This window comes from Pseudophryne corroboree, chromosome 3, assembly GCF_028390025.1.
Source record: "Pseudophryne corroboree isolate aPseCor3 chromosome 3, aPseCor3.hap2, whole genome shotgun sequence".
Taxonomy (NCBI): Eukaryota; Metazoa; Chordata; class Amphibia; order Anura; family Myobatrachidae; genus Pseudophryne; species Pseudophryne corroboree.
In genome coordinates, this window is record NC_086446.1 from 287,699,988 (window position 1) to 287,716,244 (window position 16,257).

General features: G+C 43.7%; 1 protein-coding gene across 1 annotated transcript in view; it reads right to left on the minus strand.

Annotated features, from left to right (window-relative positions):
• The window catches only part of COL9A3 (collagen type IX alpha 3 chain), a 118,545-nt gene extending 104,777 nt beyond the window's left edge, over positions 1-13,768 (minus strand). The window contains exons 1-2 of the mRNA XM_063959278.1: positions 13,416-13,768; positions 10,758-10,826 (exon numbers count right to left, since the gene is read on the minus strand). Coding sequence (XP_063815348.1) covers positions 10,758-10,826; positions 13,416-13,478 — 132 coding nt within the window. The 5' untranslated portion in view covers positions 13,479-13,768. The remainder of the gene's footprint in view (positions 1-10,757; positions 10,827-13,415) is intronic.
• Positions 13,769-16,257: the final 2,489 nt, after the last annotated feature.

Here is a 16,257-nt window from a genome sequence, read left to right on the forward strand (position 1 = left end):
AACATATCTGCTGGGTCAGTTGTTATATCTTAGGGAACTAAAGTAAAAAATTCTGTGAGGGAGATGAAAATGATTGAAGGTGGAGTTCCCCTTTACAGTACTGGAATCATTTTTAGATTGTGATCTTTCACAACACATGTAACACTGAAACTGATGTGTCAGTGTGAACATACCTGCCTTCACAGCTGTGGAATAAGGAATGGGGCATAAGGAGGGTGTCTCCAGGGCCTTTGAAGGTGCTGTAAGAAACTGCTCATTTCTACAGAGAGGCAAACTATATACAGGGGAACCGATGGAAATCCCTATACAGGAATTTAGAAGAAAAATGTTTGAAAGTGCTTGGGTAGGGGAGTGTAAAATGGGGGTAATTGAAAGAGTACCATACTAAATCTATGATGTGTATTGCTGTGATAGACCGTAATGATTTCCATTGCAGCCACATACCATTATTTTGCTAATAACATATTTTAGGGAAGGAGTATCTGGATGTTCCAATGAAAAGCAGGAAGCATCTGGCTGCACTGATTATTTGCATTGCCAATCTGTCTGACTAGGTCATCTATGCAGAGCCTTAGGATTTTGCCCACTTTACTTAGGAGATCAGCAATCTCATCCCCGGAAAACAGCTATTTTGGGGCACATTCACCACTTAAAGGAAGATGCCTATATTGTCACAACTGCTCCAACACTGAGGGGAGGTAGAGCTGGAAATTTGACACAACCTGGAGGCAATGCCTGACTGGTGCATGAAGGGCCCACCGGGGGAATGCAGTGGTAGGGGCCCATGCTCAAAGGTGTGGCTAGGCTCCACAGGGGGTCGTCGCCAGCTTTTCCGACACCTCCTGCTTAAAACCCAAAAAGTCAAAAGGATCGTGAGGCCCTGCTTTCACGGATTGTATTCATACTAAAAATAAAGATCAAGCAAGCTTTTGACCTTCTTCTCCACGGGAGGTATTTGTCCTCCCTGAGCTCACCTTAAGACACATGCGTTACGGTTTGACAGGAGGCTTGGCTAACCATTAGAGAGTGCATGGTCTGTAGTACACACTGCTATGCATGAAAATGTACCACATTAATAACAGCAATGCACTGTAGAAAATACATCATAGTCCTGCGCAGTATAATGTAACATATGTATAATGTATCATTCAAGTGCACAGTCTGTAACCTGATCCATAAAGGAGGAGGTGGGCCCACAGATAGTGGGCCAGTCCGACCCTGCCTGGAGGTGTACCACCTTTAATATGCTTTATACGACTCCTTAACTTGCACAGAGATAGATGATTTATTCACTCTCTATCTTATAAAGGAACACAAATCCTTCTCCGTGGAGCTACCCAGATCAGATTCCCAGTGCAGTTCAAATTTTGACAAGGGGGATTGTTTCCCTGTTAAGAGTGAGAACAGAGACTGTGCCCTGGTTGCGATAGCATAGCAATGCAAATGAGTTTAATGCGGTAGGCTGCTGAATATAGGTGATGACGGGTCTCACCTGGAGATGGTATGTAGTCACAGGGGTATATTTAATAAGAGTTGGGTCCATTCCAACATGCAGTTGTCGGAACGTACCCGACAACCCCTATTCACAGAGCAGCCAAATCCGACTGTCGGATTTGTCTGTTCCCTGTGTCTTGTCCTGCCGCTGCTGCCAGCAGCTGCCGGGCTCACTGACAGCAGCAGCGGGGGGAACAGTGAGCGGCAGCCGGCGGGGGAACAGTGTGGCGGCCAGAGGGTGAGCTGAGATTGGTGGCCGGAGTTGGCAGTGGGGGTGAGGTCTGCGGCGGCGGGGGAGGCACTGCAGGTAGAGGGTGCCTGGCCGGGGGATGGCCGTCAAAGTACCTCTCATCCCCGATCCCCTTAGCCCGCCTCACCGCTGCCCGTCTCCTCACCTCAATCCGACTTGTTTTCAAGCCGGATTGAGTTTGTCAGAAAGGGGGCCAAAACCTGTCGGATTTGGCCCCATTTCAGACAGCAGCAGGCGGATCGGCTGGTATTCCGCCGAGCCACCTGCTTTCCGACAAGTCGGCTTTACCGACTTGTGGGAAAAAATTTGCCCATATTAAATAGGTCGGAAACCTCTTCCAACCTATTCCAGTCGGAAACTGCCGTCTTTCCGACAAGACGGCAGTTTCCGACTCTTATTGAATACACCCCACAATGTCACAGTTCACGATTTTGACATTCACATCGGAAATTATGACATTGTCATTCTGTTGACGTATCCATGAGGCTTAGGGTTGCTACTAGGGTTATAGTTAGGTTTACCATTAGCGTTAGGGACAGAATGACAGGGAAAACAGTAGGTTGACATCCGACCAATATCATTAGTTTCACTTTCAACATGGTCATTGTCAACATTATGAACATGTTGGCATGTTCAATGTCAATATAACACTCATGTCGACATACTCAAGTCAACATAATGAATGGCGACACTGGGAATGCCGAATAAATATAGCACACCTCAGGAGATAGGTGAAGACATTTGTCTTTGGAAATAAAAATCTACTCTGCTTGTCACATAGTGAAGCACAGGAGACAGTGAAGAACAGAAACATCCACCACCAGACTGATACCATTGTTAAACTAGGATGTGGCTTGAACTTTGAACTGAGGATTGTTTGAGAAGGAATTTGGGAAATGGGGGGGGGGGGGGGGTGAAAGCAGAGCGGTAAGAAAGCACATCAAAACAATGTTTGCAGTAGTTGCAGATCTGACAGGTGAAATGACTGTCTGTGACAGAGTAAGGGGAGACGGGTGTTCTTGTGATGCATACAAAGAAAGCTAAAGGGTTGGCATACTATTTGAATTAATATCATGGAAAAAGTGGGCGACTCAACTAGTATTGTCAAGTGCCTATCTCCTCAGTATAAATAGAATAATAATCAATCATCATTGACGTAATAATAATCATCATCATAATAGACAGGCCAAGTGGTTCTTATCTGCCGTCAAATTCTATGTTTCTATGATTATTAATAATAATATTTAAAATAATTTTATTTATACAGCACTTTTCTCCAGCAGGACTCAAAGTCGCTTTAAAAGCATCAAAAACATAGCACAGAGGTTTAGTATTACAGCACAAAGAAATCAAACCAAACAATGTGAACATAACCAGCACAATGAGCTTAATGCAGGGTTGGTGCAGCCATTTTACTTATTAAATTCCACAGGTTACATTTTCCACCCACGAAAGGTACCAGACATGGCAGCCATTTTGGGCACGCTACAGAGGTTACCCTGGGTGGAATAGGCAATGCCTGGAAGAGATGACACAAAGTGGGGAAGCTGCAGTGTACTAAAGCTAGGAGGTTACAATCATTTTTCGTCCCTCCCACAGGTGTAGAAAGTGAGGCAGCCATCTTGGGCAAGCCACAAAGGTTACAATGTGTGAGACAACCATACAAGGAAATAAGACATATACGAGTGACTGAAATACATGTGATATGATATGCAGTGAATGAACAGATCCATGTGTTGTTAACCTCGCCCCATGAAAAAAAAACAACGGAGGCAGCAATCTTGGGCGCACTGCGTAGGTTACATCCGGCAGGGTGTGCAATTAGCGAAAGTATAACGTCTAGTTGTACGAAGCTGGGGGAGCATTAAGTTCATGAGGATTTTGGCATAGAGTTTGAAGTCTGTAGTCAAAAGCGATATTTGTCTATAATGAGCGCAGTTGTTTTGGTCTTTACATGCTTTACACCTGTACAAGCTTTGATCACACCAGACACATGTTTGACTTCAGGCTAATTTGACTTTAGTGGAGACACAGATGCCACTGGGCTAGTCTACCTACTTTCCTTTAGGAAGGAACACCAATGTATACAAAAAAAAAAAGCTTCTCCTTAAATTCAAAACAGGCAACTTTAGTACTGTTGTTTCCACCTCGAAGCAACAAAGGATTATGTATAAAATTACATAGCTGCCAACAGCGACAAATTCTTAGGCCAGTGCCGATTCTAGCAGAAATGGTCTTCTTTTCACCTAATTAGAGCATCATTTGGATACACTGGGGGCATGCCTATTGTTTCCAATTCACAATTTGTCAGCGTTGGCAGGTATGAAATATGTCTGCAAAATAAAGATGAAAGTACGACTTTTCCAAAAGAAATAAAAAGGGTACTCATTGCTAAAAGATTATATGGTGGAAAATATTATTTTAGGTAAAGCATGTTTGTTATTATTAGTATTTTTGTTAGCTGTATTATTTTGGAGATGACTATTGCAGTATATGCAAAACCATAAGTAGCTAAAAATGCATACAATTCTGCAAAACTCTTTCTTCAAAAAGTGACTTTGTACAACACTCACCCCTAAATAGGCGATCTTTCACTGGGAGTTCCCATATTTAATAATGAAAAGTGATCATTAAAGGGATTGGCTAAGCCGTCTACCACGAGTCTTAATCACGCGACGCTCTCTTTAGCCAGTTAAGCAAGCTCCGTGTCTCCTGGATAATCAAGAGATCAGCTTTTTAAGCCAGGGGGTGAAACCCAATTTAGGTATATTTTTGAATATGTTGCATACAATTATTTGTAACTTAAAAATATCTATTTTATACTTCTCTGCTCTGGAGTTTATTTTGTATAGTTATTGGTGCAGTCTAAAATGAAATTTTGCCAGTGACTAATAGCACTGCACACTATACCGAAGAGGAGCAGCATCAGGATATCAGATATGTACCATCTAGACGGCTTTGATTCCTCAATTGACAACTGTTGATGACCCAGCAGAGGCGGCCTCAGTGGCCATTCATTGAAACCATCAGGTTTTACATAATGCTCACAGTGTTTGTTCCATAGTGTCATAGGTCATTATGACCAAGAGCAGTAGTTCCCAAACTGGGTGCCTGGTACCCTGGTTTGCCACAGGGTACTTGCAGGGTTGCTATGGGTTGGTGGTGCAAGACTAAATCAAGTTATTTATGGTCAATGTAATAAGCAAAACCAATACTAGTGGCTTCTAATCATAAAACACGTGGACAAACAGAAGTGCAACCCTGTCCGTCACCACATAAGTGAACCAAAGAATGACAGGTAAGAACTTTTCAATATGTACTGAAATATACAAAGTAATTAAAATTGTTGCTAAAGAGGAGGCTCTGGCATTTTTAAAGCTACCAAAAAAAAAGTTAAGAATGTGCGAAGGGCCTTCAGCAATATTATGGTGCTAGTACAAGGGCGAATTATCACATCATGCCTTCTACAGAGCTCTCCCCTAATGGTTCTATATTAACATATTATTTACACATGGGCATAACCATAGTGGTGCAAAGGGTGCCACTGCTGTGGGGCATAGAGGCTTAGGGGTGCATGGACCCAGGATATAAAGTTGCATACCAGTTTCCCAGATTTGCCTGCTAAGCAGTGTTGTCTATCCTTTGCCCAGCCTAAAATTTGTGACATTACATTTTCAGTGAGAGGAGAGGTAGTGGGTGTTATAATGGTAATAGGGCACTATAATGTGGCATAATTTGTACTGGAGGCTACTGTAATGTGGCACAATATAAACTGGAAGGCAGTGGGTGTTATAATGGTAATAGGGCACTGTAATGTGTCATAATCTGATCTGCTCATTGTAATGTGGAGTGCACATTACCATTAATGATGCATAATATGAACTGGGGCACTGTAATGTGGCATAATTTGAACTGGAGGGCTCTCTAATGTGACACAATATGAACAGGGGGAACTGTAATGTAGCATAATACGAACTGGGGACACTGTCATAATGTGAATTGCGGATACTATGTGGCATAATGTGTACTGGCAGCCCTACAATGTGGCATCATGTAAACTAAGGAACTACGATGGTTCATAAAATAAACTAGGGAAATACCATATTGCATAATAGTAACTAGGGCACTACTATGGTTCAGAAAATGAACTAGGGCACTATTATGGGGCATAAAATTAATAACTGCTGCAGAGAGATGTCTCTTTAGAAGCACTGGGACAGGACCCCTTCAATATGTTGCTATGGGGCCCACAAACTTCTGGTTACGCCCCATACTTTTTGTTCACATGCCATATGCTTTTAGTTTTAAAAGCAAATACATGTACTGTACTAGTTTAAATTCTAATTAATTTTATATAACATTTCAATTGAATATTTGCATGCACTCAGATGATATGAGAATGCTCAGACAGTCTGAACATCTGGAAACAGCTATGGGGTCTATTCAATTATTGACAGATCCTCTCCGACGGAGAGGATCAGACACTTCAGTATTCAATTTGCGGGCATTTCTGACAGATTTTTGCCCATTTTCGACAATACCAATCTGACTTTTTGTTAAAGTCGGATCGGCATTCTCGGAAACGGACGAAAAACATGTCGGAAATGCAGAGCCGGCCCTAACCAATATGATGCCCTAGGCAAGATTTTGACTGGTGCCCCCTAGCACCGCCACTAGTTCTGCAGGAGATGCCTGGCATGATTCATCTGGCAGCTCTGCTAACGTCTGGCGCCTTTTGTTTCTGGAAATGCATCTTATTTGCATTACTATGTGGCTAGGATGCACAAGTAGCTTCTGCTGATTAAAATAATATGCAGCATGCATATATTCTGTGTACATCTGTGGCTGTATCTGCATACGAAATGCTACATTACAGTGATTTCCAGGAATACACTGCAATGTAGTATTTCATATGCAGATACAGCCGCAGTCACACACAGAATATAGGCATGCCGCATATCATTTTAATCAGCAGAAGCTGCTGGTGCCCCTAAGCATACCAAATGCCCTAGGCATTTGCCTAGTTTGCCTATGCCTAAGGCCGGCTCTGCGGAAATGCCTGCAAATCCGACAAAATACGTGGATCGGCAGCTAATCTGCCCATCCATGTGTTTCCCGACTTGTCAGAAAAACGGCACTGGACTTGAATAGGTCGAATCCAGATTAGACCTAAAAAAGTCGGAAAATGCTGTTTTTCCGACAAGTTGGGAATTCTGACGATAATTGAATAGATTCTCTATTCTCAGCCTTCACATACTTTTTTACAGCACCGATTAACACGATTGCCTATCCGCTACACAAATTACATATTTACAGAGGATCCGAGATGGGCACAAGCTTATTGGAGGGGCCCGGCGGGAGCCCAGGTCAGCTGCTGAGGGGGGGGGGGGGGGGAGTCTCCCTTTGCAAGTGCGCAGTGTGGGGGCATGACTACGTCTCCCAGATTTGGCCATGCCCCCCAGCACCCGGGACATGTTGAGCTCTCAGTGGTCCTAAATATCTAACCATCATGCAATGCTAGTTTGTTAGATCACAATTAGACTTATGTTGACAAAACAAGTAATGGACCTGACAGGGGGGCCGAGTTGTACGCAAACTGGCTGTAGATACAGACATCCGTGGAAGCTGATTTACTACCTTACTACTCCATGCTAGATGCAGGAGATCCATCAAACACACGATTCTCCTCTCCACACTACCATGACAGGGCGGTCTTGTGCGCTCGCACTGCTGCTCACTGAAATGCCCAATTTCACAGAAAGACAGACCCAGCTGAGTTCTGCACAACATACGCAACAATGTGTAAATTTGCATCTGTGCATGTGCTGTATACTAAAGGTCACGGTTTGCTTCCCATCTGTCCAACTCAGAATTTAGTCCCAGGATCTGTGTCCAATTTGGATGTCATATTGAACATGATCTGGTTGTTTTATATCACTGAAGCCTTGTTATTGTGGTCAGAAGATGATAGTAAACAAAGTCCTACAGTGGCAATTTATTTCATCTGCATTCCCCATAATGGCTCTACAGTGGTGCCGAGGAGGGGGGTGGAGAGCAGGTACTCTTTACTCAGGCCTGTTGGAGGGCCCCCGAGTCCCACGGTCCCCCCTTCTCCATTGACAGTGCAGGCACCTGGAGAGGGGGGAGAGAGGAGCTGCTGCCTCTCTCCCCAGCCCAGCACACACGCTGCTGTGTGCTGCGTTGGGGAGGGTGGCAGTCACAACTCTCTCCCTGCATCACTGCGTGATGTATGTGTGTGGGGGGGGGGGGGTGGAGATTGATCAATGGACTGTCCGGCTCCCGCCCTCCTGCCGCCAAAGCCCAACTGCCCCCATGCCAGTGTCCCCCATGGGGCGTGTGCGGTCGAGACCTAAGATGTTTTTCATATTTCCTGAGGAGGGGGACTGGCCACACCTCCCTGCATTGGCTATGCCCCCTCCCAGTACCTGGGCTCGGCACAGCTGTGGCGCTATCGATTTCAGCTGCCCATGCTATGATATTGTGGCAATTGCCCAGTACTGCCTAGGATATGCCATTTGTGTTCTGTATGGAAAACATCCCAGCAGATATTAATAATAAATAATAAAGATGTTAACGCTTTGGATTATAATGTGTACCAGCCTTTCAACACATTAGCTGTAAAGCTGGGTATATACTTTACAACGGCGGCGGTGTTGCTGTCAAATGAAGCGCTGGTTTGTGACCCAATCAGAGCTCATGGACCTGCAGCCAATCAGGAGCCACAGCTGCCAGTCTGCGAACTCTGATTGGCTCACGAAGCGGAGCTTCAATTGACAGCAATGCCGCAGCCAGAGATACAGGATGGACACAGTAGAGGCGTGCGCTGTGCCCTACTTCCCGGACTCACACACAGCACAGTGGTGAGCAGGTGGAGTGTATGTAGCTGGCACTGTGGGTTCTTATGTGGCACTGGGGGCACATCCCTAGCAACAAGTATTACCTCCTGGTAACAAACACGACACCCAGCTCATAAAATCCCTGGCAACAAGCATAACACCCAGCGCATGAAACCCCTGGGAACGGGCGTGACACCCTGAGCATGAAAACCCCTGGCACTATGCATGGAACCAAGAGCATGAAACCCCTGGCAACGAGCAGGTAATTTAAAAGTAATTAGAAGCCTTACTGTAGGGCTTAATGTGTAATGGGCATTATGGTGTGTGGCATAATGTATCACGGACATTGCGTTGTGTGTCATAATGTGTCACAGGCATGACGGTGTGTGGTGTACTGTATCACAGGCATTGTATGTGCTACAATGTCTCACGGTTATTGCAGTATGTAGCATAATGTATAACGGGCATTGCGATGCGAGGTATAATGTATCACAGACACTGTGGTATGTAGTATAATGTATCACGGACATTGCGTTGTGTGTCATAATGTGTCACAGGCATGACGGTGTGTGGTGTACTGTATCACAGGCATTGTATGTGCTATAATGTCTCACGGTTATTGCTGTATGTAGCATAATGTATAACAGGCATTGCGATGCGTGGCATAATGTATCACGGACATTGTGGTATGTGGTATAATGTATCACGGACATTGCGTTGTGTGTCATAATGTGTCACAGGCATGACGGTGTGTGGTGTACTGTATCACAGGCATTGTATGTGCTATAATGTCTCACGGTTATTGCAGTATGTAGCATAATGTATAACGGGCATTGCGATGCGTGGCATAATGTGTCACAGGCAGTACGGTGTGTGGCATAATGTGTCAGGGGCATCACGGTGTGTGGCATATTGTGTAATGGGCATTATGGTGTGTGGCATAATGTCTAAGGGCCATTGCAGTATGTGGCATAATGTATATTGGGCATTACTATAAGGAGGAAAAATTACAAATAATGTAAAGGGCAAAGCAACACCTATTTCAGCAAGGCCACGTCCCCTTTTTGTGGCGCACACGCAGGTTCATCGCTTTTCTAGTGGCAATTATTGGGGGGGGGGGGGGGGACGCCAGAGAACGTTTTGGCTTGGGGGGGGGGAGAAAAAATTCTAATTACGCCACTGGCACTAGGGGTCTGACAACGTCACACCAAGATCTTGCGACAATCCCAGGCACCTACTGTCGTAATGGGGGGTGGGGGCCCAAAGCATATTGCTGCACCTGGGCCCACCACTCCCTAGTTCCGCCACTGAATGGTCATTAAAGGACCAGGAAGCAGAGACCACTAATGGGACATGTTAGGAATAATAAAGCTCACATTGGATGACTTGGAGGGGGCAAAAGCCAACATAGGGTGTGCCAGGGAGTACAGTATGGGCTGTCCAGTGCATTTTGGCAGTATGGGTTTGCTAAGTATAGCATTGTGTAGAGAACAGTTTTGTGTCGTCTGTTGGTTGTATTTAGACTAAAACACACTGACATTTAATACGGATGTAGCCATGTTCATCTTTGCTGCGGTGCGTGACGTGAATAGTCGCAGCCCAGCACGCCATGCAGCATCGCATCAAAGATGAACATGGCTACATCTGTAGCTTTAGGTTGCAGTTTTAAATCTCAAAAAAAATAAAAATAAAACCTGTGTAGCAGGTTGCCTTCATTTTGTCACTGTGCTTAAATAGAAAATAAAAAAATAAATAAATGTACAGACAGTCTTGGAGACCCAGATGACAATAAGATGAGAGACATGTTCTGTACAGACTGTACAGGCTCTTACTAGGAAGCGGTGCTGAGCATGCAGGCGCTGCAGTACACAAAAAGCTCTATGCAGACTCGGGTCCCTCCTGGCAGGAGGCTGGAAGGGGTGGGGGCTGCGCAGGGTACACACAGTGCATCCTTTATATTCCACTGAATAAATACAGTCTCTAGCACACAGGAATTCACTTAACCAGTTACCTGCCACAGGATTACATTGTAAATGTATATATACCGAATCCATTGCAGCTGTGATCGGGTTAATTTTTCTATTGCTTCTGTGCATACTGATGTTGCCTTACTCAGTCTGGCCACCCTCAGTCAATCAGTTCCCAGCATTACTTACATCTATTCCATCCTTGCCCGGTATTCCAGGAGGTCCCGGAGGACCTGCGGGTCCTGGTGGTCCAGCTCTCTGTATAAAGGATAGACAAAGAGAGAGTGTCACTTACAGACATAGGTCTAAAAAAATAAATAAAAATAAGACGTACAGGGAATATCACATGAGTACAATCACACAGGATGGAGGGCATGGACACTGCTTGGGATGCACACTTTGTTTTCTGATTGGGTCAAACAATAGCACCAAATAAGCAGTATTTAAGGGAGACCCTAAGTTAAGTCAGATCTTTAAGACAGAAAAAGGTCACCTCATATGGCAGGCAACTAAAATAGACTATAAGTTTAGTAGGACACTCTGCATAAAGGTTTTATGTACAGCAGAGTACATAGATCAATATACAAATGAACATGAAAAACTCAAATGCTTTTATTCATTTATATAAAGTGATATGTAACGTAATAAAGTACATATGCCTCAAACAAATGCAATATTTAGGGATCATTTATTGATAGATTTGGACTCATACGTATGGCATAAAACAAATCTATCAAAATATCAAGATTCTGTCAATAGACGCAATATTTGTTGCATTATAAAGGGGTGGGAGGTATCATAAAGTCAACATGTTTCTTATTTAGTCAATGTGATTTAAGTAAAGAACATCTGATTTGACATTTCCAGGATAACTGCTGTGCCCTAACAGTCCTAGAAAGGGTCACGTAACACCAAAATGCAATCATTATCATAACATTAAATGATCTGAATGCTTACAAAATATACAATAATCTAGAAGACAATTGTGTCACTACCAAGACTAGACACACAATTATTAAGACAGATATATTAACATGAAAACATTAATATACACTGTCCACTTGTTACTCCTTTTCATGATCTGCTGCCTATGTGCAATCACAGATGAGTAAATGACACTACAAGACTTAGAAGACATACTAATACTGTATGTGTAAAGCCAAGCCTCCATGACATAACTAGAGTGTAACCTCAGACTAGCTACAGTTTCATCACATCAGTAATCAGGAAGGGCCTCTCCGCTGTTATGTTATATTATAATACAGGATTGTGTTTTTATGATAATGTAAGGTATGTGGAGATGGATATAACCTTATGCCAATAGATAGTAAGTAATCTTTGTACACTACATATCTCATCACCAGTGTTTGGGACAGGTTCTGCCACAATATAATTAAAAAAAAACTGTAAGACCATTGGAGAAGTTTATAGCTGGATATACACTATAAGATTATCTGTCCAATCTTTCTGGTTGGAACGAAAATCTGGTAATGTATGGGAGCATATGACAATCAACCACTTGCTCCTAAAAGCAGGAAAATGGGCAAAAAGGATTGTCCGGATAAATTCAAATAGATTTAACCAGTTTTGTTGAACGTCTATTTTTGTCTGTTTTCCAGTGTTTGGGAGCAAATGGTCAGTTGTCATTTGCTCCCATACATTACCAGATTTTCATTCCACCAGAAAGATTGGACAGATAATCTAATAGTGTGTATCCAGTTCACAACTAAATGAAAGAACCACAGCTCCAAATCGGACTGCGAAATTCCAGTATAAACGAACATCAGACGCCCAGAATGTCCCTAGGTGAACGCACACAAATGCTGCAGTGTCTGAACAGCAGAAAGCGTAACGTTTGTGTGCAGCAAAATCTAGGATGTGTTTACATAGCTGAACTACAGCTATTGAAGGACAAAGATTTCTCAGAGGGAATGTGGGCTAAAATGGTCAGCATGCACCACAGGAATATAAGTGTGTCTTTGTTATCAAGGGAGGAATGACTGTCCAATCATGGACACTCCATTGAAAAGGGGAGGCTAAGGTAGAATAAGGCATTGAGGTGACTGCATAGAAGACAGTATGCTACAACACACCATTGCTGAATATGCAAATTCAAGCAGATATTTAAAAATGTCTGAAAAACTATTTATTGTATTTTCTGAATATCAGCTTAAAAATGGTTAATATCTGATATTGGGGAGGGGTATTTACCAAAGCATATAGAGAGATAAAGTGGAGAGAAATCAAGCACTAACCAATCAGCTCCTGTCATTTTTCAAACACAGCCTGTAAAATAAGAGTTAGAAGCTTATTTAGTGATTTATATCTCTCCACTTTTTCTCTTTCCATGCTTTGGTAAATACCCCCCTCCTTCCCCCCAGTAGTTATATGTTCTTAATAGATTGCAAACTATTCCAGACTGACCATTAACTTCATATTTTCTATCCAGAGAAAGGCAAACCATGAGTAATATATATGTCAAAAGACCTTAAAACTCCCATCTGAGTTTAGGCACTAGTTTCTGCTTCAGAATGTGGTGAGAATGGAAGACACGGAGGTGCTGAATTCACACCTTACTGAGATCTAGCACATCGTAGAATAATAAACCATTTAGATGCTCTACCATTAAGAGATATTGACAACTTTAATGCAAATTTTGAAAAATGTACATCAACTTATGCACACACATTTGTCTTTGCTGAAAAATAAAAATTTGACAGCTAGATTTTCTGAGGTAACCTAGACATCTCAGAATAAGGACAGAAACAGAAGTGACATGAAAGGAGTAGGCATACTGTGATAAAAATAAAAGGAATTCAGTGACACAGAAAACAGAACATGGCTTACCTGCCCTTGGGATGTTACTAGATGGATTATTAAAAGGAACCCAAGAGCTGGGAACCTGGCCATATTCACCCGGAACCTTCTCCCCTCAGCTGTTACGGACTGACCTAATGTCCCCCTCTCGGCTGGATTGGAGTCCCTGAGTGAGGGGTGCCTGACTCCAGATGAACTTCAGTCTGCTGGTCCAGGGAAGTGGAGAGCAAGGGGGCTTCTGAGCAGTAGAGGTGGAGAGAGCAGGCATGAAGGGAGGGGGAAAACCTAGGACCCACCTATGAATGAGGGTACTCTTTAGCACTAATGATTGGCAGCTGCATTTACTGGAATGCAAGGAATAGCAGGGGTAAGAGAGGTGGAAACCTGGGTTGTTTCATGGCCCACCTCCTGCTACTTTCATAGTTCTCAGACACACACTGGACCATAGGAAGAGTAACATCACCTCAAAATCTACATACAAGACAACTTTCATTTCCAAATGAACCATTAACCCCCTGGCAGCTAAAAGCTTATAATAGCAACCTTAAATAAAAAGTAGCTTTATATGATAAATACATTCCCAAGTATAAAGAAGATAAAGTTATAATACGGTTTTGTAGATACGAATAAAATGTGGAAATTCCTAATGGCTGAATACATTTGACGAGAATTGTGATGCATCAAGATTCCAAAACTCTTAGTGAAAATATGCAGTTTACAATTATTCAGTGAACATGAGAAATTATAAGTTTATATAAAACTTCACTTGCATGTATGTAAATAATACACACATTCCTCATCTGCAGATTTTAAAGTTTTATCTCTTGCCGACACAGGAGGTCAGTGTGACCTGATCGCACGCTGCAGTTCATCGCAGCGATCAGGTCAGAAGTGGGCATGCGCCGGCGCACACATAGCTGACAGTCGACGGCTGTCGTTGCCTAGCGATTGCCTCTGCCTGACTGACAGGCAGAGGCAGTTGCTGGGCAGAAGGGGGCGGCACGGCAGCGTTTGGCCGCCGTTTTGTGTGCGCGGTCCAGCCAACGCAGGCGTGGCCGGACCGTGCGGGGGGCGGGCTGCAGGGGCTGCGTGACGTCACACACAGCTGCTGTGACCCGAGCAGCGACGAGTAGCTCCCGGCCAGCGTGCAGTGAAGGCAGCCATTTTGTGGGCAGAACCAAAATTCTACCTATTAATATGCTAGGAAATAATGACAGTACCCGCTGTGCCAGCATGGCCAATTTCATGAGGGAGACATTTGTTTGGTTTGAGATTCCCCACTTACAGTTTGACTGAATTAACCTGTACTCAAATAATTACTGTAAAAGGCATCAATTACTGCAAAACGATCACTCTTTTCAATGTGATTTGATGAATTTATTGCAGCAGCAGTATTCTGGGAACATTGGCATATTGGGAAGGATTTAGAGGAATTCTGCAAATCAGATGCATCCTCCTGGTCGATCCAACATCCACAAGTGATACACCTTCCAAACAGGCGCACGTTTGGTACAAAGCTGTGGATGCATTGTGCATTTCTGTATTTTGTGCTCATCTACACTCCCATACACCCCTATCGGGTTGGGGACGCGTTGCCGAACCCGGGATCCCAGCAGCAGAATACCGACGTGGGGGCGAGCGCAACAAAGCGCATGCCATGCAGTGGGCTCGGTGGTTCACTGAGTGAGCCACAGGTTCTATTCTTACTCTATGGGTATCACCCACGAGTGATAATAGACCCTGTGGGTTGGTATTCCGTCGGCCGGCATTTTGACCGATCAGGATTCCGGCGTCGGCATGGTGACCGCCGGGATCCCTGAGCACCAGTCACATGACCGCATTCCCCCCTCCCATCATGGCCTCCTACACACAAGGAGTCACAAGTATTACATGTGACTTTGTCAGCAGGGGTATGGCTATTTGGTAGGCACACACATGCAAGAGACACATTTTAGAACCAAACACAATGCATTTATAGCCACTACGACTGAGCCCCAAAGTTAAGTAATTAGTCCCTAATTAAATAAAACTGAAAAAAACACACAGTGGGCGCTAGTTAATAACAGTATTATGTTGTATATAAAGCAGACTAGTGTAGCTGCCCCCACAATGTGGAACTGGGTTCCCACCTCACTATAGAAACAAGTATAAAGGAATGGGAGCACTCGAGACATGGCTGCTGATTTGAAAGTGTAAATTACAGTGATTTATTAAACAATAAAAATCACAATAAAAATGACAGTAAAAATAGGAATTTAATACCTACCGGTAATTCCTTTTCTCGTAGTCCTTAGTGGATACTGGGGAACAGTAGTTACACATGGGGTATAGATCGGGTCCGTAGGAGCCTGGCACTTTAAGAAATCAACAGTGTGTGCTGACTCCTCCTCTTTATGCCCCTCCTGCAGACTCAGTCTAGGAAAACTGTGCACGGTGACGGACATACCGTGAGAGAAGGATATACATATAAACAGCAGTGAGGTACCGAACCAACACACAACAACAAAAGGATAACAATGCTAACCAAACAGAAGGTAGCAACGCTAACCAACAACAAGATTAGCAAGGCCAATCAAACAAGGAACAGGAACAGCAGACCCAATCAAGAACACTTACAACGAAGTAAGCAAAAAAATACAAAGCACAGAGGCGGGCTCCCAGTATCCACTACGGACTACGAGAAAAGGAATTACTGCTAGGTAATAAATTCCTATTTTCTGTAATGTCCTAGTGGATACTGGGGAACAGTAGTTACACATGGGGACGTCCTAAAGCTCCCAGAACGGGTGGGAGAGTGCAGAGGCCCCGCAAAACTGCCTGACCAACTGAAGGTCATCCCTGGCCAAGGTGTCAAACCTGTAGAACATCATAA